General features: G+C 41.1%; 2 protein-coding genes across 2 annotated transcripts; both read right to left on the bottom strand.

Moving 5' to 3' along the window:
- Window positions 1–1441: 1441 nt before the first annotated feature.
- cops7a (COP9 constitutive photomorphogenic homolog subunit 7A) lies at window positions 1442–13408 on the bottom strand. Its single transcript, XM_030103189.1, has 8 exons — window positions 13337–13408; window positions 8357–8479; window positions 6794–6869; window positions 5950–6038; window positions 4938–5140; window positions 4737–4842; window positions 3539–3708; window positions 1442–2051 (listed from the first exon to the last, which is right to left on the bottom strand). Exons 2-8 carry the CDS (start codon window positions 8477–8479, stop codon window positions 2012–2014), a joined length of 807 nt encoding a protein of 268 aa, XP_029959049.1. The 5' UTR covers window positions 13337–13408; the 3' UTR covers window positions 1442–2011.
- Window positions 13409–15641: 2233 nt separating this feature from the next.
- LOC115396448 (uncharacterized) lies at window positions 15642–23720 on the bottom strand. Its single transcript, XM_075410441.1, is given in 7 exon segments — window positions 15642–15650; window positions 16642–16852; window positions 18178–18333; window positions 18445–18520; window positions 22036–22146; window positions 23376–23460; window positions 23694–23720. Coding segments are annotated over 7 exon segments (675 nt in total).
- Window positions 23721–26791: the final 3071 nt, after the last annotated feature.

The raw sequence follows: 26791 nt of genomic DNA, 5'->3' as shown, positions 1-26791 counted from the left end.
AAGACTCAACACTGGCATTTCTTTTAGCTTTTGCGTCTGTTTATTTCTTTTCGCGTGCTGAATGAATTCTCCCGGGCGCGCTGCGATTCGCGGTGCTTTATGGGAAGGATAAAGCTTACACCGAGCATTTTAAAAGCCACCCTGTATCCTAATCTTTCTCTCCCTCAAGTGAACATTTAGTCCACTGCACCGCATTGATTTCGAACCGCAGGCTTGGCGTTGAAAAGACTCGCATGCGCCAATCATGTTCCTTCTGCTGAAAAGGGGGGAGCGAAGAATACGGCGGCGGCAGCAGCGCGCGTCTGGAGCTTTACCTTATCTCCTCACCTCATATGGATTCCTCTCGCTTTACAAAGATTATCGGGATGCTAAGCAAGAATTTCCTCTCTGTACAGTTTTTCAAACGAATGTCAATAAAAATCAAGGAGGGCACGTTGGGAGAGAAATGCCACTCCAGTGTATTGAGATTCTTCACCAGTCTGCTGCACACCGAGTGTTTCCATCTCCTGTGGGCATCGACGGATCAATCAAAGTAATTGATTGGCCGGGTTCCACTTGGAAGTTTTAACGGCCGTGTAGTTATGACACACACACACAGCAGCAGGCAGTCTGTCAGCACAATGGATAAACAACTCGTGCAAAAGTTAGGCGCGAACTCCAGCGTGCAGCCGCTCCCTCACACCTATAATGAACACACACACACACAACTCATTCTCTTTCCAAATTACACATATGGCAGCTACGCCTCCGCCACCTGCAAACACCTTGAGAGGTGTACAGCTGTCAAAATTCACAGCTCCAGTCTGGTTTAAAGAAAAAAAAAAAATAATAAAGGAAAAAGCAAACCAGTGACGCTCAGTCACACCGACTGAAATTAACGCCACTATTTATAGAGGTGAGGAGGGATGGTGGAGGAAGGCGGGGCTGGGAGAGATGCAGGCTAACAGAAAAGGGGGATCATAATTTCCCTGTCTTCTTTCCCATTAGCCGCCGAGGCTGGTCAAGCTAATCACCGCCATTAACGTCGTCCGGGATGACGGAGGAGAATTTAGAGAAAACCGAATCAGAGGAGTGAGTGGTGGACAGGACGGGCATGATGAAGGCAATTTGGACCATGATGGAGGTACAAGGAAGGGTGGCGAGCAATTTCAACAGGCAATTTTGACATTGAAATAGAAGCTCTGGGCAAAACATAGTCATATAAAATATGAATGCCCTTGGTGTGTGTGTGTGTGGATGGATGTGTGTGTAGCCATGCTGGTAGCGCACAGGGGAAGCCTGAGCTCTATAATACATTAGTCTCTTTGGGGACGTGCCCTAATTAATGGCTTGACCTCCTAACGGGTAACCCCCTTCTGCGAGTTAACATTTAGCAATGCGCCCTCCAGAGATGCACTTTGAAGTGGATTTAATAAAAGAAGTGACAGTGACATTAATGAGACAGGCAAGTTACACGCTTTCCTTTTATTTCCCAACAATTTATGTTCAGATTTATTATTTTTTTTAATACATTTCTCAACTCAGCAGAGAAAAAAAAAATACAAAGCAACATAGAATTAAACCAAAATGTGCATTTTAAACCAACAAAATTGCACGCACGCACGCACACACACACACACATACACACACTCACGTAGGCTTCAAATACACTGATGTTGTTTACGGTTGTCGGCAAGCGACTCCTGGTTCAGATTATTCTGTCTTGGCGAGTGTATTTACACCGACAGTCCACCTGTTGGGCTATTAACAAATACAAGAGTGGCTGTCGCGTCTGTTTTATCCATCGGCCTGTGTGAGCGACTCTGCATCCGTCCGAGGTGAGATCTGGTGACAACAAGAGTTCCCGTGAAGCTTCCCCGTCGCACTGCGGTGGACTTTCGGCGGCGGGGGCGTCTGAGAGCCGGGGTCGCGTTATTCAACGCGCCCATCGGTCGGTCAACATGTCCGTGTGTCCGTTAATTGAGGAGAGTGTCCGTCAGTGCCGCTATCACCACATCTCAAGCTCTCGTCCTCAATTGGACTTGGACCAGATCTTCCCGCTGCCGCGCAGCCTGGGCCGGAAACAGTGTGGGGGGAAAAAATAGAAGGAAAGGAAAAAAAACAAAAACAAAACAAAACACTGATTTGCTGCTGTGTTTTGAATTTTTTTTAATAATTTAACAGAATGCATTTTGACTATCCACTTCCTCCACTGAACAAAACACATTAGTGATGCAACCTGGGTGCAAAAGTGTCCTTTTGTGAAAAATATCCAAAACATCACTGTTTAGTTTTCTTTTGAGCCGCAACTGATCTCACTGGAGTTTCTGTTTGTGCAAATTATAAAGAAATTCAGCAAAGAAGCCTTTTCTAATAATAACCGAGGCACTATCAGTCCCATCCTTTAAATAGCCTCGTGAAGATACGGTGTCAAAACTCATTTTAATTTGAGGATTGAGGTTAAGCTATCATTAATTTGGATTTTAAAAACATGGAGTGGATCTTCATTTGAATGAAGCGCAGTGCTGAGTGATGAAAATTACAGGGGCGCCATGCTCGGCGAAAATTTGACAGGCAGGCTTGAAAATAATCACTGCTTTCTGTTCAGAGACAACAACATAAACAGAAGAGAAGCGAAGCATCTCTTCTGATCACCGGAGGGGGGGGTGGGCGGGGGGGCTTTTCTTTCAGGAAGCAAACACGCGGGGGCATTTGTAGATCTGGTGACATTTCACAATTGGGGACAGATGTGATATTAGCCGTCGGTAATTGGGCCGGATGGAGGCAGAACAGAACGAGAGGGTGCCTGATAGCGGGGTTATGGTCCCGTTGCAAAACACCGATGTGCAGCCGATAATGAAGCTGCTGCATGCAGGCGCACGCGCAAACACTCGCACGCAGACGAGCCACTCACACCAGCAGCTGGCTTTTTACTACTTATTGAAGAAAAAAAAAAAAATGGAAACACGGTGGTTCTCTGCTGAATTAGCTTTTGCTCTCCAGAAGAACACTGGACTAATGGCTTTAATTCAGTGTTGGAAGTGGCCGTTGCCGTCCTGCGGTTAGAACCAGGAAAATCTGTTTAAAGAACCTTTTTAAAAAAAAAAAAATCACTGCTACAAAGCGCCTTACAGAACAAAAAGAAGGACAGCAATAAAAGAAATGTAATCTGGGAAGGAAAAAACCTCAGTATGCAGCTTTTGCTTCCAATTTTTTTGGCAAGCACAAATGAATAAGATTTGTCCTTTAAAAAAAAACACACACACACACACACTCATAAAACTTCATTCTGGAGTGCTCCAACAATTTTGAATAAAACATCATTTCAGTAGATTATTCTACATGGCCAAACATATTTTATGTCTTCCTTTTTGAGAAATGTTAAGTCTTGGGGAAAAAAAAAATGAATGACTGCAATTTCTATGCAAACTCCTGGAGTTTCCTTCGGTATAAAAAGCTATAAAACACAACTTCCTCAGAAAAGCCCATTTAGAAAAACAAGCGGCTGCTCGCTGTGTGTGTGAGTCCAACAGAGGAGGCATGCTGTCACAAAACTCACCCCTTCACTTTTGAGCTCTTTTTGCCCGGTTGTCGCGGCTCCTGGGAGGAGGCGGGGTCTCGCGGCTCTGCAGGCTGGTCCGCGTCCTGATTGGACGCGGCTCCTGCGGGGGCGGGTCCCGATGACGGCGAGGCGGCGCTGGCCTTTAACGTCTTCTGCAGGTTCGAGACCTGAAAAAAGAAAAGATTCATGAGATGAGAGAAGAAAATACATGTTTTATGCGATTGCTGCTCAAATGAACAACGTATAAACTGAACGGTTTCAATAATTTTTTTTTTTTTTTTAATGGAATTGTGCTTAATTTGATTTTTTAAGAAGGAAAATAACAGCACAGTGCATGTAGCTTTGCAGTCGTGAGTGTGGCTAATCATGCTAAGGCAGTGGAAATGTCTTATAAAGTCTCCTTCCTCCATCCCTTTCCAAATCCGCTGTCACTGTTTGACGTGGAACGTTTATTGAAACACAATGTGAAACTTCAGCAGTCTGAGTTTGTCACAGAGTGATTATCCCCCAAGGTTAGGCGGCACTTTCGCTTGTGTTTCTGCAGACTGGCTGTAACCTTGAGGAGCAGCTCTCAGCCGCTGAAAGGGCATCTCATGCTTAGAGCAGTTCAACCTTGGAAGACGCCACGCTGGATCTATCCGAGTCCGGACAGTTCAAACATCGCTGGGAAATACACGGTGCAAATATGGTACTAATGCTAACATCAGAGGGATGTGTCAGTGTCTGTGCTGGTGTAGCACTGAAGGTAATGAAATGAAAGTAAACACAGTTTCACTGCTGGCTGTGTGTCAGTCAAGTTGAGGCAAAAATAAAACCTAACATGAAACCAAGAAATATAAAAAAAAAGGCTTATTGTTTGGCTTTTTTATTTTAAAAAAAATCCATCTGGAATATTTTCCTTCCGTCAGAAAAGACCAAACAAGTGTAATACAGAGCAAACACGTATGCTGGACCTCATCCTGAAGAGCCGCCTGAGAGAGAAAACTCGAAATGGTCAGGATGAGCGAGCAGAGTATAAAAAAGAAGATGGGGAGAAAAAAAAAAAAAAAAAAACACCGTCAGGAGAAAACTGAAATATCACAAGCAGCTGGGAGCATAAAAAGAAGAAGATGAAGAAAAACCGGATGCTAAAGAGGAAAGAGTCACATTTACTAGATTTTCCTGAGGCCAAAGACGGAAGGAATGAGGAGCTAACCTCTGTTTCCACTTGCACTTTGACCTTAAGCTGGCTCTCTCGGTACTGGTTGGCCCTGGAGACCTGCTCTTCGATTCCACACAGCACCGCCTCGCAGCCCGTGCACCTGCGAGAGGAGGCGGATCGAGCCGTTAGGAAAAAACAAGCGGTCGGCGGAGACATCAGAGGCGCCGGTCCAAACACACGGAGGGGGATGCTGACCACTCCTGCAGCGTGTTGATGATGTTGGGGAGCTCGTTGGGGCCCAGGTCGCGGCCCACGCTGCAGTCCACCTCCACTTGCTGGTTCCTCTGGTCCAGCTTGCCCTGGATGATGTCGCAGTACACGGCCTCAATCAGCAGGTCCTCCAGCTCGCGCACGTTCTTCAGCTCCAGCTGCTGCAGGAGCAGCGAGTAGGGCAGGCACTGGCGGGAGGAAAACACACCGACACACTTCAATCTTCACATTCTCTCCGTTTCAGGTAAACAGGCAGCGGATTCAGTTCCGCGCCAACAGTTTTGATAGGAAATGACTAAAAATGTTGTAGTCAACAAGCTAATTTGTCTAAATGTTGCTGCCAGGCGGATAAAAGGAGTATGAAGTTTAAAAATCTTTCAATGGGCAATTAAGAGAGTTCAAGCCCACATGCAGGGGAAGCAGTGACATACTGAGGAGAAAAACACGGGGCAGGAGTGAAAGGAGCGATGTTAATGGAAAATGAGATTAAGTTAAAGGGGAAAAAAAAAGGACAGTGCAAGTGAGAATAATGAATCAATTATTTATCAGGAGCAGAGAAAGAAAAGGGCAGAGGACGACATGCCGTGTCGTCAGAAAGTGCAAAGCAGAGAAAATCCCCGAAATCCACACTTGAAATTTCATACCAAACATTACGGAGCTTGAACTGATAAGTTTCTTTCTTTTTGAAAGATGAGGCTCGTCTGCTGTTTTGCATCTAAATGAAGATGATAGAAGTGGAGCTCCGAGCCTATAATCAGCCAACCTCACACCAGATTCGCAAAATGCATTACCAGCCTGAAGAAAATAAAATCATATTAAAAAGAGAATCGCCCACATATGATTAATACCAGGGCTTGCTTTATGAGGCCTGCAGTGACGTGATGGCAGCAGAAAAGTTGTTTCTCCCTCATTTTGTTACACAAAAAAGAGAAAATGAATCAATACTGTATTAATGCTCTACGGAAAAATAATGGAGGAAAAGATAATGCAGCTGTACCTTGAGGTTAGAAGCCAAGCTGATGATGGACAGATGGCGGAGTTTGTTCCTCTGTGCCGTGGTTAACTCTGGGAGAGAGGCCGCTCTCTCTGAGGGAAGCAGAAAAGAAGCTCGGATCATTACAAAAAAGGAAAGAAAAACACATCTGAACGGTGTGCAAGTGTCAGTTTGCTGAGGGTCCTCCAGTCACACGCGAACCAGGTGCTGCTTATTGCTTTGGAAGTGTGAAGTTACACGGGGATACACAGGTGGGTGTCAAGCTGTTTCGGCAGTCAGAGGACAAACTCAGGAGGAAATGTGGAGGAAGTCCTTCTTCTGTGACTGTGGCTCCAGCTGACACGCTCCCCTGGTGACAGGACTGGCGTCCCTGAGGGAGCGGCGGTGACAGCTCCTCTAAGAGCTCCACTACACAGCTCTATGAAGGTAAACCGGCTCCCTGACGGCACAGCTCCAAAAAGAAAAGGAGCAATAAAGTAGGCTACTCTCTTTTTCCAGGCTATTGGTTGATATTATGCATAAAATTAGACCTAATTAGTATTCCGCTTTTTGTTACAGAGAGACGGGTTGGAAGATATCGCCCAAAATTTGGATCTTGATCCCCCTCCCCCATGATATTGTATTAATATATCCTGTAATGTTTTTTACTGCCCAGCACTGTCAGTAAGATGTTATGACCCAATGGGAATATTTGACTAAATTGTTTCAAACAGATCCAAGAATAAATAATAACTGTTTGCAATACATTAGATGAGGGTGTTTGAAGCCTTGCTTGTGAAGATATTCATCATAAAAGAGTTGCAGACTTGCCCCGCTACTTATTTACATTGTGCTGCCAGTGCAATACCTTTGTAGTCGCAGTAGGTTCCATAGGCGAAGAGGTTGAGGAGCTGGTACACTGGTGCATGAGGGCCGTTCTCCAGCTGTGCAGAGAGACAATGAAAATTACAAATTATTCCAATAAAAAACACACACAAAAAATATTAAATGAACCAAAATCTAGTATTTGGTGTGGGGTTAAAGCACATGCAGCATTAGAGTTGGGGGTGGGCTCATGTGCCAACACTTCTTAAAATCCTGGAATAGAGATTAAACATCTCATAGGGCTTATATTTGGGTGGGATGCTCACTGAGACCAAAGAGGTAAATGGATTTAGCTGCACACTGACTTCAGTAATCACCTCCCTGGTTTGACGACTGCTGTACGTGTCTGTAGAGCAGTGAAAACAAAACAGAACAAAAAAACAAATCCCTGCCACCCTGCTGTTAAAACCCTGTTTGAAAAGCAAGACAGTTTTCAGAACGCATGCATTTCTTTGTCCTGCGAGAGGACGGCTATGTGCAGAACATTTAGAATGAGCTAATGTTATCGTTTTTACTAAAGATCAAAAATAGAACAAAAGTGTAATGAAGATTCATGAGGAAGATTTTTTTTATATAATTCCTTTGATTGAAAACAGAAAGCCTCCTTCAGTGAGATCACTGGTAGAAACAGATGATCATGTATTCAGAGAGGAAGCCACTGAGAGGTGAGGCTTCGCCTTATGGAGATCATCTGTTTCTTTCTGAAGTGACGTTTTTCAAATGGGTACAATGCTTTGTTTAAATCATCAAGAAAATCTCACTTATTCCTTTGCCATCTTTCTTTCCCACCATTTCATTTATGACCACTTTCTAACCTTTGTGCGTGGAGAAAAGCCAATTCCACAAGATTTTACACATATTTTACTCCGACAATTATTTTCAGACACACTGTCCTCATCAGTTTCCCACAGAGCGGCTTGTGTTCCACTTTAGCTACAGAAAACCTTGGTATGCTTCTTTTTAAATGAGACAGATGCAATTTTACTGTGCAGCTACTAAAAGGGGCTCAAAGCATTAGTAAATATTCCCACAGGTGCGGCTTTTTATGCATTCATTCTCAGGCTTCACTTAAGTAATGGAAGAACTGCACACTTGCACAGTACTTTAACAGCAGCTTTTCGCATCTATAAAAGGGCTTTATCTGTGAATTCTCACACGAGTTTAACATTTAACATATGTACAACGCTGTTCCACGCGTCATGATGCATTCACACCAGGGAGATTGTGTTGATTGGGAAGCGAGCGGTGTCTTTGATTATTTTCGCACAACTCTGTGCAAAATTTCGAGTGTGAAGATGATTAATAATGTGGGAAATATGCATACAATACGGTGACGATCATCACGGAAGCCTGTGGATGTGGTTTAGTCTCTTTTAAATGTTATTTGAGTTTTTTTTCTGTCAATAAACATTGAACATACAGCAGAAAGGCCTACATGGAGAATGACATGAAAGAGTCGTGTCAATTGTTTCAAAGCAGTGGAGAAATGAACTGGACCCCAAAAGACCGAGGGCGGAGGAGATAACGTGCCAGTGTGTGTGTTTACCTCTCTGACATTAGGCAGCTCCAGGATGTCAGAGAACACGTAGAGGCCGGGGGTCTCCAGCAGAGAGCTGACAGCCTGGGCCAGCGCCGAGCCGGACAGAGACAGGAGCTGCTCCACCTCCATCTGATGCCAGGGGACACAATCAGGTTAGACAGGAGCGCTACACAGACACGGACGAGCAGCAGAGCAAGTATGATAAAAATCGAGGAAATAACCTCTCTTATCGCCTTGGCTCTGACGGTTTATTAATGCCCTTTGGGGACACACTCCCCAAAAAAAAAAAATCATCCCAAAACTCTCCAATAAGGATTACAATGCTCTCTTAATGAGGAGTAGGCCTCGACTGGATCTACAACAGTTCAGCCACTCGCTCTGTTTAAAGTACACCTATATAAACAAATTACGCTCTCTCCTTTGACGTTCAAATAGTAAGTCAAGCACTCTTGACCATGGCTCACAACCCTGAGCTGTGTGAAGAGCTCCTCAGATCAAAGAAGAGTGGCCCTGCCGGACAGTATCAATGTGGTCAACAAGTATAATGAATGTGAAGCAGGTTATGAATATTCATCAACCCATTCCTGCATAGAAATGGATGCAAATGCAGACTTGGCGGTGGGAAACACCAGAATAATTACCCAAGTCTTAGGATTCAGGCTATACTTCACATTAGAGGCACTCGATCCTCAATCTAAAGAGTACATCCCAGAAAACAAACAAATAAATAAACAGCATCTGTCCCTGGTGTAACCGTACAAGACAATGTTTTCTGTATATTGTCTTATTATTAAACACACAGGCAGACACACAAACACACAGGCACACACACAAACACACAGACACACACAGCTGGAAGTCAGCTTGATCCCACTTCCTCCTGATACTGACAAACATCCCAACGTGCGGAGATGCTGTACTGACTTTGAGGGGATGTTTTCAGATTGAAATCCCAGTCGACACATACTGGAACCCACGGGAAGTTAGTATTACAGATTCACGATTAAATTATTGTAGTTGCATCAGACTGGCTTCGTTACCGGAGGCCGCTTCCTCAAATTAATGCAACAGAGCCCGGATACCCACTGTTCTGTTAATACCACCCTGACAGGCTTTTACTCATTTCACCTAGTGCTGATGGCATGGGGATACTTGAGCACTGAAAATTTAATGCATGTAGATGCACACATGCTCATCATCCATATGCCGTCCCATTGGACTACCATAGAGGAAGTCCAAAGAGCATATTCCCAGGCAAACCCAGCAGATGAGCAGGCATGATGCCACCAAGCAAATTAACCTGTGTCGAGTTCAAAAACAGTACTTTATTTACAATTCCACATTATTTTATCCATAAAAAAAAAAAAAAAAAAAAGCTCTGATATTGAAGTTGGAATTAATCCATCTGTGCATTTCTAGTGGTTTACAAACAGGAAGGGAAAAAAAATGGCAACACATCAGTGAAAGAAGGCACAAGAAATTGTACTGGTCTAGTTAATATGCATGTTGCAGTTATTTAAACACAGAATACTGAGAAAAAAGATGAACACAAACAAAACATGGGAAAAAGTTGATTAATGAGCAATAATAATTATAACAATCCCAACTTCCCGTTCAACTAATGGATAGAGAACAGCACAATGTGATTAACTTGGTTAATTATGACCTTAGGTAATGACTGTTATTGTTCTTGCATCCTCACACAGTTTTTGCTTATTCTCATTTCTTTTTAATCATAATGCCAGCCTAATGCCAACATAAATAATTTGTGAAAAAACCCTAACCTGACCCTGGCATCTTCTGTTGTCTATTGTTTAGTACATCAGGCACCGAAAACACACGCTTGAAGTTAGGATACCTTTATAGTTACAAAAGTTCCATCGTCAACAAGCCAGAAAATCGAACTATCAAAAAAAAAATTTCATGAAATAATAATAAATAAACAGCAACTGTATGGTTTATTAAATTGGATGGAGCAGCTGTGAGCTTTGATCGTTAAATTTTCCATCTGAAACTCTCAGAACGTCACTTCTATTGACTCTCAGCACTAATAAAGACTAGTGGTTCATCTATTTCTTTCAATATACTTCACAACTAAAATCTACTCTGAACAAGGCTGGTCTGAAGATCACTGCCAAACACTTCAGAGACGTGAGACTTTCTGACACTTAACAGCTCAGACGGATGAGTGATGCTGTCATAAAAAATACAAATGACCTTGCATTAGAATATTTTACGCTCTCGATGTCATAATGTGTCAGCGAAAGTGCCTCAATGTATACAGAGCGAGGCGGCTTCCAACAACCGAAAGCTACTTCAGGCAAGTAAACAGAAATATAGAGCCTGATGTGAGAAGGGTGTGCATGTGAGTGATGGCGCAATGATCATTTCTATGTGCTGCTAAAGTGGTTAAACTAAGTATGAGCCTCAAGCAAGTCGGTCATCTATTCTGAATTTCTAAAAGCGCAGTATGGCTTATCTATTGTAATCATTCCATGTGTACTTCATAATTCTACTCCTCGTTTTAGTTTCATTTGCACTTCTTAATCTCTTCCCACCTAAAGTTTGTGGTCGCCCTCTTTGTCCTTGTATCTTTCTAAAGCACCTCTGGCTCTCAGCTGCATGTCCATGATCTGAGGTTAATAGCACGGCCAACCTGCTCAGCATTATTTGTTGTTACTGTACTCGTTCTACTCTCCCTCCAACCCAGCCAGCTGAGACAGATGGCCCACCCACAGTCTGACAACTTTCTTCCTGTGAAAAGGAAGTTTTTCTGACTGTTGCCAAGTGCTGGCACAATGGGAAATTATGTTTCTATGTAATAAAATAAGACATCTTGACCTATCTTACGATGCAAAGCATCCTAGGAAGACTTTGGTTTTTTCAGCTACCTGAATTAAACTGAATTTTAAAATTTGGCCCAAAAAAAAAAAAAAAATGGATGCAAGCTGGAATGATATCCATATTTTAGGCAAGAGGTGACACTGCAGTTGCAATGGGGCGTTTTCACAAAGGTGAATATTAACATGATCCAGACAACATTAAAACATTTTTTAAATGTCTAGAAAAATACAGTAATATATAAAACAATTTTTAAGCTATTGCACAGAGAAACGTGAAAGGATTGCAAAATGCTTAAAACAAGATAAAACCAACAGTCCCTCAAGGAATTTGAATATTTTGTAAAGCAATTTATTCTAACTGATAAACCTGTGATTATTTCCATGGCAGACAGGAAAATTATTTTGTTCACTAATCATTGAAAAACTAATTTGTATTACAATATCTAGTAAACAGACAAAGTCGCAGCAATGATTAATATGAAACTCACAAAGAAACCAGCAACATTTCTGATTTCTGAATTTTCTGATCAAAACTATAGCTGAAAACAACAAAACAGTAGCAGTAAATTGCAGCAATTTCGTGTAGTGAAGATAAACATTAAACGTTAAAGTATAAAAATGTTCTTACTCTAACTCAAACTATACTTATAGCAGGCTAGAACATTGTAATGAAGGATCTTAACAACAAACAAAAGACACCTGCAGAGTGATCACAATGAGGAGTCCTCATAGAAAATTCACTGCACTGGCTTCATGCATGTCAGGGGAGCAACTTTCTTACTAGTCGATAAACTGTGGAATAGTGATGGGCCTAAATTCAAATCCCATAAGTAGCATTCACACTTGTGTTGTAGTTTTCTGGACTGGCCTGAAGCCAAACAGCACAGAAACATCCAGTATGGTTTGTTTTATGCCATCAATGACATTTTTAACATTGGATTGAACCATGTATAGAAAATGGCATGTTGTTAAGCTGTTATGATTAGCAGGCATGTGTTGCTTCAGAAGCCCATCACACACCATATATTTGATTCATTTAGATGCCTTTGCTGTACTCAAACATGAATGTAATGGCAACAATACTTATTCTAAAACAGACAAAAACCTAATTTAAAAAAGAAATTTGTTTATTGTTTAATAGTCACCATGGTTAAAATGACATATAAACAACACCAGTGGAGGAACTATGCCCAACTAGCTCCTAATCGGACCAAAACAGACAAGTACGAGCAAAGCTCTGGTTCATGTTTACTGGATTCAAACCAAGGCCGTTTCTTTTGGTTTCTGTCGTGCCTTTTGTTTTTTCAAAGAAATGAGTGAAAGCTCAAGTGTCACACAAAGCATCTCACAAAAACAGTATCACATCCAAGAAGTCATACATAAACTGTCACTTCTGTCTTTGTGACTCTGAACATGATATATAATCGAATACAAAATAGATGTATATACATAAAAGAAAACTTAATTCTTGCTCATTTAAAGTCAAATAACTAGCAGCATCACTATCTTGAGTTGACAGACTATTGTTCTATTAATGTTTCACAAATTGAACTTTACCACTGTTTCACCAACACTGATTTAGTGCAGCCCTTAACTGTGTATTATAATTTATTACCAATAAGCTTGTTTGAACACCTGACAGAAATTAACACGGTTGACAAAGTATGACTGTGGTACTGCCACCAGGAAACAAATAAGGGAAAACATAGGTCACTTGAGCAACATGAAAATGTGACTTTAATTTTTGATTTTTCAAGTCTCACTTCTTCTATGAGGTGAAGATTATCGTCCCCTTTAAACCTCAAATTTCGCCACAAAGTTGATAAACATTTATTCTAAATCCACTAAAGGCACTTAAGATAGAGTAGTCAAAAGTATTTAAAGTGTGAACAGTTTGATCAACCTCAGGATGATAAGCAGCTGAAATGTGTTCAAGCTGAATGTGTCATGCTAGCTCGGTTGCTAATGGCTAACCTACCGCAAGGCTTTACTTAACCGCTGCCAACAGGCCTCGGATCATTTTAAAGCTTTTCCAGCGAAATAAATCAATCTACGGCCGTGTCCAAACAACAAAACGAAAATGAAATACAAGTAAACGTTTGCACAAAGCTCGTAACAGAAGGTTTAGGGTGGTAAAATGTACCTTGTTGTGTTGTTTTCCAGCAGATCGGCTCTCTCCCGATCGTTCAGTTCCGCTGTCGGCAGACGTAAGACAACAAAGCAACGTCATCTCTGATAGGACGACGCCAGCAAAGAGGGCGGGACATGAACGGCCTGTCAATCAACATGGCAGAAAGAGCAGCGTCATCTAGTGGCGACCTGTGGTACTCCATGTAGATCACAGCAAGTTTCTTATTTTTAAACCTGTCTGGAGCGAAGATTTTAGTCCAATTATAAACAAACAGGATCCTGAACAGAGGTCTCAACTTCATCAGCGGACACGTGAGACTTATTTTTATTCATGACCATTTTATTTGATCACAGATATCGTTAATTTGAATTCTTTTGGCTTGTTTTGTCTGCCTTTTTCTCAGATTGTTCTTCGTAGCTAGCTGTTTGCTTTTAAATCTATTTAGTATTTTATTGAAATGTGTCAGTTGTCATCTCTGTACTCCTCTGTACTCCTTTTCTATTTCAATGTTAATTGCATTGCTTTGACTTGATTTGTGGAGCCTGCTTGTACTTGTTTCGTGCTTGTTTAGTGCCAAGTGGCTGGTGATATGTAAATTACACGTAAATCTGTGAATTACAACACAAGTTAATTTCTTTAAGTGATTGAATTCACAAAGGAAGCTTGATAATATCATATAGGTACATTCCACAGAGGGTGATGTAGTTCAGCTTGATATTATTTAAATCATGATTATTATTGGCTGCAGCTATTAAAAAGCCAGAAATATAGTATAATCAATAAATTACAAAACTGTGTTGGATTATTATTTATTATTAATTCTGTCAAAACACCTGCAATACTGCATGAAGAATCATCCATAGCTTCCTGAGTCCTTAAATTGTTTCTCAATCTGTTTCAAGAGGTCACTCAATCTTGGGGGAGACTGCTGACTTGACAGATGTAACAGATGTCCAGAAGACCATCATTAACATCTTCAACAAGGAGGGTAAGCCAAAAGCTGATTGTTAAAAAAAAAGCTGGTTATTCACACAGTGCTGTTTCCATGCATATCAATGGTCACAGGTTAAGAAAAAGTGTGGTTGGTGTTCATTGAGTCGAGTCACACTTGAACCAGAGACTGACAGAAGCATATTACCTGGGCAAAGGAAAGAAAGGACTGGAATGGCGCTCAATGATCCAAAGTCCTCTTTACAGAAGAAGATAAATTTAGCCTTTTATTTGGAAATCAAAGTCCCAGAGTCTGGTGGGAGAGTGGAGAGGCACAGAAACTAAGCTGTGTGAGGTGCAGCGTGAAGATTACGCAGTCAGTGTCACTTCACTCCATCACATGCAAACTCCACACAGAAAGGTATGGCTGATATTTCAGCCCAGATCTTCTTGCTGTGAGGCGAGAACACTAACTACTGCTCGACCAAGCAGCCCTCACTTTGCTTTATGAAAGCCAAATGTAACCAACGACTGGGAAATTTTAGAGCATGATGTCAGTCCTCCATCTGCCGATGAGCTTCATACAGATACTGATTTGATTTTCCAGCAGGACTTAATACCTGTCCACACTGCTAAAATTACCAATACCTGGTTTAATAACTACAGCATCTTTGTGCTTGATTGGCCTACAAACTCACCTGACTTCAACCTAAAAAGACCTCTGATCTAGCACTGAGTGGTGCATGGTGTTTATGGACATGTCAACATTTAAATTTTAAAATCCTCCTTTTAAGAATTGGACTGATGCACTACTTTTTTCATATTCTAGATTATAGGTTTTCATTTGCTGAAAGCCAAAATAATCAAGATTTAAAACAATAAATGCCTCAAGTACATCAACCTGTGAGTAATTAAATTGAAAATCTATATGGTATATCAAGTTAACCCATTTGAATTGAATCACTGAAAGAAAAAAATAACATTTTAATTATAATCTTTTTCACTGAAATGCACCTATAATTTGAAAATTACCAGTCACATGGGTTTGATTCCCATCTCTCTCTGTCCATGTGCTGGTGTAAATGCAAACTTGCTCATGTTTGCACCCGTGTTGTTCATATTGACTCTCGGGTTGATTTTGTTTGTACATCTTAACACAACTTTAGACTAATGCTGTGAGGCTGACTGCTTTAAGAGGCATAAACAAGTCATGAGCAGCATTCGAAAATCAAAGAAGGTGTGGTTGTTTTCACTGATATTTCCATTCAGTTATTATGTTCAGGTTAGGCTACATATTTTCAGAGATGCCGTTTCCTCATACTGAGGTAGAGCTGTAACCTCACTGGTGAAAAATCCATCTGCTTTTAACAGGAGGCTTGCTCTGGATTCAAGGCAACTGGACACAAACACAAGTCCACTGGTATGTGACTCTCAGTGGCACTAAACTGCAGCATCTGGACGTTGCAAACGACCAAAATGTCAGTGGATCAGCTGTCATTGTGAATTAACCAGGCTTTGTTCTGCCTCGTGGTCTTGATATGGTTGACCAAGAGTCTGTTGAATCCATTAAAGCCACAAGGATGGCCACCAACAAATGAAAGGGGTCATTGCCACCCCAAGCTACCTCATAAAATCACCTTTTTCTCTGACCCTTAGGGTGCCCATCCCTTCATGCAGGTCTATCAATCCTTTCTGCCAATATTGGATCTAAGACCCGCTGGAGGATCCTGCATTAAACCCAAGTGGCCACTAAATGATTAAAGAGATTATATGTCGCTTGTTTTGATTTGTAGAGCAGCATCACTACATTAACGGTTCCACACAATCACTGAGAAAATTCACTGTGAGGAAGTCAGATTGCAGATATTCCTTTTAATCAAACTGATTTCTTTTTTGACAAACTCTGTTTCTCAGGAATGTAAAACAATGCAGAAAAACAAAAAGATTTATTTAAAAGGTGAAACAAGATAGTGTTATTTGTTTAAAACTGTACTTCTCTCATGGTTTATCTTGAAGACAAACTGGAGAAAACATTATACAAACACAATCATGAAACACAATCTCTTCTACAAATTTAGAGTTGTAAAGGATCTATACACTTTAGTACTACAGTAATAATAACCACATTCCTCAATTGTAGATTGGTAGTGTAGTGATCATGTATGAATTCTGTTTCCAAATCCAGTATCAGTTGTGTCCTTGTTCAGAGAACTGCCGTTATTTTTCCCCACCAGTGGCGTTTCACCGTAATGAACCACTTGTCCTGAAACTGTCAACTTAAAAAAAACATAAATCTTGAGAGCATTTTTAGAGGATTGTCTTTTTTGTAATTCCAAACATGTAGCTACTATTTACTGTTTTTTTTTTTTTTTTTCAGGCTTGCACACTTTCCAGACTTTATATCGCAGCTGATCTGAATAGTAATGGCAGCAAAGCTCAAACCACTTCTTTGAGTGGCTGTTTGAGGTGGCACAGCCTTCTCCACATTCCCCTCCTGACTGGTGGTTATCTGGCTCAAAGCTCCACTGATCCCAATATCTGTGAGAGACAGAGAGAGCAGGGAAGTGTGATGGATAAGGCGGGATATAAATAACATTTCTGACAACAGCGGAACAACAAGCTCTCCTCAGACAACTCTGATGTGTAGCTGATAAAATGTTTGAACTCTGAGGACGGTGGGGTGTCCACCGATTTTATACATAATCCACTCATTCTAATGTTGAAAATATTATTCATTCAGATTTGTTCCTAATTGGAACATCAAATGTGAATTCTAAAAAAAAAAACAAACAAACATCTCAATCCTCCCATTCATCTATAATCATTGTTGCCCGCCTGGACTCCAGTCAGGGGTTCGATCCCAGTCTGTGGAGACTGACCTGTCAGATCCCTTGTCAATCATATAATACACCGAGGAAAAACACTCAAATCTTACAACTGAAAACCAGTTTAGTGTCACCAATAACCTACCACTGGCTTTGGAATACAGGAGGAAGTTACTGTGCCTGCATCAAATAAATTAATAAAAACATATGGAGAAAAACATGTAAACTGCACATTGAAAGGCTGGAAACTGAACCTGGATATATTAGAGTCTACCTGGAAAGGATAACAGTACTGTCTGCCACAGTGTCCAAAAAACAGTACCCTTAAAATGAAACAATTAAATGGAGTGCAGACATCAACAACTGTCACCATTTATACCGACTGATTGCTTTAGCAGCAATGAACCATCTGCTTTCACACAATGATCTCTGTGAAAATATGGTTTAAAGAGATGAAACAGTACACACTCACTGATTAATGAATGGAGGTCTAATGACCTCCTTTAAAGTTCTGTAATACTCAACAATAGTTAGTCAGAAAAAAACAACAACTCTGCATTCATTAAACTAACAAAAAGGTGACCTGTTCTGGTAAGTCTCATTCACTTCATTATTCTCATGGTGCTTTGATTTTATATGGAGTGAAAAAAAACTCTTTTTGACAATGGCTACATTTCCTCTTCTGTTTAAGTTTAATTGTCTTCATTTCATGCATTGCGGCTCAACACAAAACTGCCTTGACTTTCCGTGACTCCTGAAGAGAGAAACCCATCATTAATGTGACCAGCAGCACTTCTTGAGTCAGACTATGCCCTCAACTTGAACCATGTTTTCACAGGAATATAGAACAAGTCTCCATTAATTGACCTTGTCTCGTTAAGGTGTGTGCCTGTGTCTGAGTCAGCATGTAGCCATGGAGACCACTGCAACACACACACACACATACACACACACACTCGCAGTAAATGACCCAATTAAGGGGAATGTGCAACACCTGTGCTCGTCAGCAGGGCTCAAGACACAAAGTGTTGGTTTCAGTGACACTTTGCTCTGAAGCACCCCACACACTCACACACTCACACACACACACACACACACATTAACTCACATCCAGGCTGTTGTACGGTGTGCAGGATGGTCAGATGGCCGCCCGTCTCTTCACAGCTGCCTGGGCTCTTCAGTTCGGCTTGTCGTTGCTGAGACGGTGACAGCTTCTCAGCGTGCAGCCAACCTTCAGGACACTCTCAACGCTGCCTGGCCGTGAATGAGAAAGAAATAAGGGAGTAGGAGGGCAGTGAGATGAAGTGAGGAGGGGCGCAATTAATCAAGGAGAGCAGGAAATGAAGGTGTAGATGTTGGGTCCACATCATGCAACCTGTCTTTGAGCAGCTGCATCCCGGGGCGGTACGGTCCTCACACAGCTGGATGAGACGTCTCTGCACTGATTCAGACCGGGCACTGGCCTCCTAATCACCCAATGGATAGATTTAAGGGATGGATAGATGAATTTTATGCATTTAGAGTTAATAGGTTAGATATAATGCTTCTTTTCACTGGGTGATTCTGGATCATTTTTTAAAGCTGCCGTATCTCAGAATCAAAGGAAGATGTAAAACTTTGGATGCAGATCGTTGGATACAGTGATGTAAAGTACAAGAAAGATCCAAGACAGTTAGCGGTGAAGCCTCGGCTGATTTTGCAGCGAGTGATTTCATTGGAATTCATCCTGTGGGCAGCATGAATATCTGTATTATATTTTATTACAAGCTGCTCTCCTGCTAATCCCACCTGACTCGATGAGCAGAATTCTAACCTCACAGTGTGACAAAACTAAAATCAGATGACTGTGATTTTTTTTTTTTTTTTGTCATTATTATATTCTCTGGGCAATTCTTTATAATTGATTCATAAAGATATTACAGTCTAGACTAATGTATGAGACTGGCTGACCAACCACCAAAGCAAATTAAAGAGAAATCAACAGAACTGAACAAAGAAACGTGAGAAGAAAGAGAAAATCAACCGACTTACCCACCAGCTAAAGAACATACTAGTCAATCAGCAAAGCACCAACTCATAAATAAACTAAGAATCTTAAAAATATGCCAAGAAAAATAGACTGAAAAGGGAAAATAGGAGATGACTGGGAAACTACAAAACCAGCCACCAAGCAAGTAATCACCATCTAAAAAACTCATCAATCTCACCACAGAGTAAACAAAAACCATCCCAAACAATATAAACACCCAGCGAAGTAAACCAACAGCCGAGCAACCAATATTTACACCTCCAGACCGTAGTCGCTTCACGTGCATGAAACACTAATGAATTTTATGCCGATCTACCTGATAGTTTGTTCGGTAAAAAAGAAAAAAGGACATAAGCGGATCAGCAATAACTCTCTGACACCATTAGAGACCATGGATGCTTTTACCAAATGTCAGAGCTATCAATGCAGTATTGCCTGTGATGATATTTCGACCGCTGTGACAAAGTGTGATGAAGAGCAGGTGAAGTTTTAATGCTGCGTTTTCTCATTTGCCGCTGAATGTGTCCCTCTCCAGACATACGCTGCTCCTCTGTACACTCAGTCAGTCTCTATAAGAGTTTATTGGTGCTGGGGCTGAGATAATTGTGTTTATATGAGCTCCCTCGCGGCTGCTAGAAATTATCATTTACAATCTGGTTTCATTGTCTGATATTTTTTCCACATTTGCGTTCCCAGCGTTTATGATCCCACTTACCCTTTGCCTTCTAAAACGTTTAGATATTACTGCATCGTATCAAGGAAGCCTTAATTGTTGCTGGATAAGTCATGAATGCAGATAATTATCACATATTTACTGAGTTTTTATTAAGAGCTATAATCATCGTGTCACCATTCAGACACAAGCCGGCTCTTAAGGTTATCAGTTGTCGGGTTCAGATTAACTGGGAAGTTAAGCCGTTTGCAATCCTTGAGTTCATTCAGTCTTTTTAGAGTGTTTAACCTTGAGTTGTGGAGAGTGGAAATACTTCTGCGGTTAGTGAACAGCACCAGACTAAAACTCAATAATATGTTTTCCTGTCCGACCGATGGTGCCGCTGAGAGCCTGAATGTCGCTGAGGTGATTTCACAGCACGACTCGACGCCGCCATCGTGCTATGCTAAACAGCAACATCAGGTTTAATGCGCTGAAATCATTATAATTCAGTTTTTCGGTTACACCAGAATGAATGCTAATGTGGCGTTCATGCTGCTGGGAACCGGGTTACAAGTTGACAGCGTTCACATCCCGATAATAAACACGCCACATGGCGGCCTCCTGCAGTGCTGCTTTACTGCTGCTGTTCGTCTAGAAAAAAGACAAACAAGCCGACCGTCACACATATTAACTAAAAGGGCGATGAAGTTAGGCGCATTAGATACAATTTATTTTATCAATGTATTCATACACAGTTTCTGTCCAGTCATTAGCATCGAATGCTTGTTAAAAGCAGAGCTGTAAAGCTTTTATAGCGAGAAACAGGACGTCTGTTCAGCTGGTGTGTGAGGGGGACTGCTGTGGTGTCGGACCCAACTGTAGGAATTTTCTAGTGGGAATTGGAACCTTTCCCACCTCCCAGTTACTTCTGGGCGATATATCTTACCTGGCCCACAACAGTGGTATTTATTAACACCTGTTATCATCAGGCACCTCATTATGGTGCGGTGTATAGACTCTGTGTTTTGGTGCTTGAAAGTAACAAAGTAGAATCACGGCAAGTTTTCTCTGTCTCATGTCTGAACAATATATCACAGAGCTGGCTGTCACAGAAAATGGTTTAGATGTTTGTTTTTATTTCCTTCACTTGTTGTAAGAAATGCCAGTCATCATTTTTAGATATAAAAATTGTCATCAACACCTTGTGTGTGTGTGTGTGTGTGTGTGTGTGTGTGTGTGTGTGTGTGTGTGTGTGTGTGTGTGTGTGTGTGAGTGTGTGTGTGTAATAGATCACACTTGTACAGCCCCAGTGGTGTTTGTTTTAAATGAGGGACTGTCCAGGCGAGCACATTATCGGGCTGAGCTGCCACAGACTGTTGGCCCTGCAGGAGAAATATTTCACAATTATGGACTTTTGTGCTTTTTCTATTACATGACCCTCGCTGGACTGAAGAGAGCACTTTATCTTTTTTATGGCCAATTATAAGTGTCCAAAAGCACACTGAGCCTCAATAAAGAGAGAATAATCAGCGTGGACTGGTCGGACAGACAGAGACGGGTGGTCAGAGTCTTGTGAGTTTGAGGCTTTTAGACACTCTGATCTTGATATATATATATAAATGTGTGTGTGCGTGTTTTATCAGCTATTTCCCATCCATGTTAACCAGGAAAAAAATATGTCCAAAATATTTGGATATTTTCTTCCCAAAATATGGAAAAACAGAATCCATTTTTCTCGTCATTTCATGTATCCAAAGATTGAAAACAGAGAAGTATTTTTAGAGTCAAGAAGCACACGGAGCCTTGCAACAGATGGCCAAATCCCCGCAGATTCTTGATCTCATCATTAGAGCGTCGTTCTGGGATGACATGGAGAGCTAGAAGAAATCGCACAAGTTGAATACAAAAAAAACTGACGGTGTTTATAAACCGAGATGTGCCCTCACACATAGGAAAGTGAGAGATATGCTCAGAAAAGAAGGAAATGAGCGATTAACTGAACATGGCGAGAAAGTAATGTATGGATCGACAGCAGCTTGTGTTACCATTTTTTTTTTTTTCAGAATAATGAAAGTAAAATAAACAAAAACAAACTAAACTCATGAAAAAAATATTGATTTGTTTTATATTTTCCTTTGTCAGCGTGATAAATCATATTTTTAGAGTGCCTTTTGTGTGTTTGTACTGTGTGATTCTTTTCTCTACAGAACTCATTACACAACTTATACCCAGAACGAAGGGCAAAAGGCTGTAAGAGAGTGTTTATACTTACAAAGCACAGCAAGCGCGATGTTGGCACAGATGGAGGCCAAAAAGCCAATAAGTATCGGGAGAGCCGTCTGACTCTTCAAACACTCAACGGCCCGCTCCAGACCCTGGGAGCCTGATTAGACACAAAACAGTCCACAGCGGGGAAGCTGTCAATCCTCCATTTTTAATCCTCTGCTGCACAGCTGAGTGCAGATTCTGAGGATGTGTAAGGAAATTGCGGAGCAGAACAATTTGACCGGAACTCAACTTCATAACATTCATTGTTTTCGGTCTTGCCAAAAAAACACTGGAATTGTGAAGGAGTTCAGCTTTGACTGAACACACTTCACACACTAAAAGCTTGAGTGTATACAACTATGTTTAAGAATGGTAGATAAGCATAAAAAAATCAAAGTGACGTTCAAAGCAGCGACATATGGACATGTTTATGATACAGTAGATATTATTAAATACACTATATCAAACTAAAATCAGACTTTTCTGATTATTTCTATCTGGTTTGAATGTTGGATGAAGTTGTTCAGTAATTTGTAACATTAAGTTGCTGTCGTTTGCTGTTAAAGAGATTTGTTTAATATTTTTATGATTGAAGGAACTCTCAAAGGCCTGTTGAGGTATTGGACCTTGGCTAAAGATTTAGATAGGCCTCATTACTACTTGTTTAATAAGTTAAACTGTTGTATGGTGAATTATTTGGTGTAGATTTGCTTCTTCTGACTGCAAATTCAATCCAAGAGGAGCATTTAATTCTAAAAAGAGCTGCTGCCTGCTCCTCCAAACTGAAGTGCATGCATCCAGCACTGGAATGAAATCATACAAGTTTAATTTTTGGCAGCGGCACGAGGAAATGTGTCTGCTGCAGCACAGGAGTCATGTGATAAAAAAAATGAAAAGCACTATCTGTACCCGTCTAAGGTGTAGTTAGCTTCGATCTACTCCAGCAGCCCTCGACCCTGAGCTGCATAAAGCCCTTTACAAGAAAAGTAGTACATTTGGTGGACGGCAGTTATTCCTATTTAACTCAAGGATGAAGACTGAGGAGGTTAAAGGAGCTCACAAAGCATGAAAAATGACATGATACAAAGCATTAACCACTAACTTTAATTAAAAAGATTAATAATGATAATCTTTTTCTAATATCCCTTTTTGTCTGCATAAATAGTGTTGCTGTTTCACTGAAGTTTTGGGTTTTTTTTCTAATTAAATACCACGTATGCACATGAATAGTAAATTACTTTGGCTAGGAAGTGCAACACACGTGTGTTATAAGAGCAATACAGCATCTGGCTCATGCACATAAAACCTTGTTTCATTTCTTCTCACACGGAAACACAAAAGAGCCTTTCTTTTGTTGGAGGCTGAGTCTGTTCCCTCCAGATGCCGGCTCTTCTGTGAACTCCTGCGGGCTGCTGTGGCTCTCTCCGTCCTCCACGGCCGTCGGTGGACGTGTCCTCGTTAACCCTCCTTCCCACTTTGTCTCTCTTTACGCTGCACCTCCTCTGCTCCCCGAAGGCTTTCGGTATCTACGCTTCTGAGCAGCAATATTTCTCCTTGAAATTAAATTTGTCAGTGCCGGCTGATTTATCGAGGCACGTTCCTCTGCCTGCAACTCTATTGCTGCTTTAAACTAAAGTGCTCAGAGAAGTACTCTGCACTCACGCCATACTGTGCCCGAGACGAGATCATTTCAGCTTTTTTTTGCTAAGTATTTCCTGAAGAAGGAGGATTTGTTGAGTCAAACTGAGATGTTGTTTCGTCAGCGTTGGCACTGAGCGCTGCGTTTCTGCGCGTTGCTGTGCTGTATCTTTGTCAGCTTGCCTTTTGTTGCATAATCTCAGTGGGTTGCTCACTTCCGAACCGCTGGAAGAAAGACAGTGATTTGGGAAAATGACATATGTGTAATACATGAGTCAGAATGGAAAATAAATATTGATAATAAAGAGGGGTAAAGACACGACTTCTGGACTGGAACTGTGACAATACTTTGACAGGAAACAACAGAAGTACAGATGACGGGAATTTGTAGCAGTGCGCACAACCATTAATTTTAGCCGAACTGAGACAATAACCAACACTGAGATCCCTTCTTTTGTTCTAATTAGTTTGAAAACCTCATGAAACAGCGGAAGTGACAATGACTGTGGGAATAAGCTGCCAAGAAAATTTAAAAAAAATTGGACAAAAACCAAAAAAAAAAAAAAATGTTGACAGTCTTTTGGACCCACTAAGGTGGGCATCTGGTGTGTGTGTATAGAGGTTATATTGTTGCAGCTGTTACACTTATGAAGGGAATACAGATATCTTTCAACACACGCATACACACGCACACACAAACTCACACATGCACATGCTGCACTTTGCCGGTTAATGCTGAGTCACACCTCTTTGCCAAATTTAAGTTAGAGTTGGGAAAAGAAAAAAATACTTTACTTGCATGAAGGTAAGCAACTCCAAACCTGAAGTCCAGGGCTCCACAAACAGCAAGTCATCATCACTGGTGTGGAGAGCGGATATTGCGCCATCTGACTTTATATGCCTTGATAAGATAATCTTGAAAAAATCCAATCTGTGTGGTGGATTCGTGCAGACTGAACTCGCCACTCTCTTCCCATTAGTTCACAAAGTGTTCTATAAAACATCATAAGTACCAAGGGGAAGAGTGAGGCCTCTGATTTTGTTTCATTTCACCGTCTGCAGACGAAGAGTGAGTCTGTTTGCTTCGAGCTGCAGCAGTACTGACTCTGCTGTCAGCCGTCAGGCACCCTGGATATCAGAGAACACGCCATCCTCAAGCCTGCTGGTTTCTGAAATCTCTGGTAACCCGGACGGTCTGGAGGAAGAGCCGCCTCATCCGAGGAATAAACTCGACTTATTGACGATTCGGAGCAAAAATCTCTGAGGCATGTTCTGACCAGGCACAAAGGCGCTCAGCTCTGGGCACGTGGGTCAAAACTCAGATTCTGTTTCTGTATGCCCACTCTGCACCTTTCAGGTTTTTATTTCTGAGGATATGTCAATGTCTGTTTCTCCTTGAAGCGATCACGTGCGCGGAGTGTCTTCTGGGGTGGCTTCTGCTGGATCAACGCTTATCTTTGAGCTCTGACAAGCAAGACTGGCGCAACGGTAACAAAAAATGTAGGAGATTGGAGCCATGTTGCTATCCTGGCCACAAAAGAGCAGAGTGTGAGTGTCTCTGGACATTGCTTTAAAGATGTTAGTTTTTTCATACAGGGTTGCTGATTCTGAATCATATTTGAATATTGAATATTGATTCATCTTTACAGGGATTTACTAATACACCATTTTACAGTAGCCAGCAACAGGTAGGCATGTCATTACTAATTAAAATTGAAAAACATTTGAGAATAACATGATGGTTTTGATTCTGCATATAAATATGAAAAGGGGAGCCACTCTTATTTTCATGAAATGTTTGACAGAAACAGGAACAAAAATAGAATTAAAAAAAACAAAATCAGGAAAAGACGTTGAGTGCCAATACTGTATACCTGTTCCTGTCTGATACCATCCGCTCACAATGGTGGAATCGTTTCCATTGGAGGATATTGAACTGAGGGAATGATTCTTCAATCAGCCAATCAGATGTGACAAGCAGTTGCTATAGCGACCCATGGCAGAGAAACACACCAGATCAGATTATAACCAGATCAAATAAGCCTCAACCATTTGGAAACAATTCCACTGTAATATCTCTGGTTGAAAGTAATATACAGTATAAAACGGTGAACAACCTCCTACACCTCCACTGTAAGACCAGTCGCTCCTCCATGTGCCACCACCTCGGGACAATCAAAATAATAGGAATTAGCTCAACATTGTAGAAATGTGTGCATAAGTGTATACGAGCAAGTCTCCGAATCTAAATTTAACCACTCTAATGATGGTTTATTGGCAAAAATTCTTTGCAGCAGCAGAAATGATTTCAGCACATAATGAGAGCTTTGCAGAGGATTTGCACCGTCACAATAAAGTCCTTGATGTTACAGATCCACAGTACTGTTGCCATCCTGGCTTTCATTTCAGGCTCACATACTGAAAAGGAACATTCAGTATGACACCTACACAAAGCGACTATTTCATAAACAGATGAACTCGAGCCAGAAATTAAGATTAGCAAAAACTATGAAAACTGTGATTTTATGATCCTGCCAAGAACTTCAAGCCTGTTTGCAAGTGAAACTGGTTGAGTTTATGTATAAAGACAAAATGTAAAGACAAATTTGCTGACCGGCACGGAGCGCAGAAATTGGACACGCAAAGGTTTTCAGAGCAACTAATTCAACGTTTATTATCGTTTCCCTAAAAGACTCATGGCTGCGCTTGAATAAAAGTCAAGCGATTACCCAGCGAACTGCTAGGCAGCCTTTGGGAACCATACGTTCATGGTTTGTGAAAAAGCTGTGGCTTTTCAGTTCAAACTAAAATGGGACTGACATCAGTCGGGTTGTTACGTCTTAAAATAATGCGAATATATTAGTGAATGTGTGCCAACTGTAGTATATTTTTGTGATTCTTGAGATCAGCATAATTGGGCATGTACGAGTAGTCTTTAACAAATAGCAAATCAGTTCAGAGCATTTCTATGTGAATTTTATGTTGATATTGACAAACATTTCAAGTACGACAAAAACACATTCATAAACCACCTCTTGATGAGCCATAGTATTTGAACATATAATGTTTTATCTATTTGTAATTGTGAGATATTTGCTATCAGAATTTAAATACTTAAAAAA

This window comes from Salarias fasciatus, chromosome 11 (genome assembly GCF_902148845.1).
Source record: "Salarias fasciatus chromosome 11, fSalaFa1.1, whole genome shotgun sequence".
In the NCBI taxonomy this organism is placed as follows: Eukaryota; Metazoa; Chordata; class Actinopteri; order Blenniiformes; family Blenniidae; genus Salarias; species Salarias fasciatus.
This window is presented reverse-complemented; position numbering and strand designations above follow the sequence as displayed.

Bases quoted from the DNA above. Each gene is read 5' to 3' on its own strand.
- cops7a (XM_030103189.1), bottom strand. From the start codon at position 8,479: ATGGAGGTGGAGCAGCTCCTGTCTCTGTCCGGCTCGGCGCTGGCCCAG. The intron at 6,039-6,793 runs GTATTGCACTGG...TGCTTCCCTCAG, and splicing joins AACCTACTGCGACTACAAAG to AGAGAGCGGCCTCTCTCCCA. The intron at 5,141-5,949 runs GTACAGCTGCAT...TCCTCCCGCCAG, and splicing joins GCTTGGCTTCTAACCTCAAG to TGCCTGCCCTACTCGCTGCT.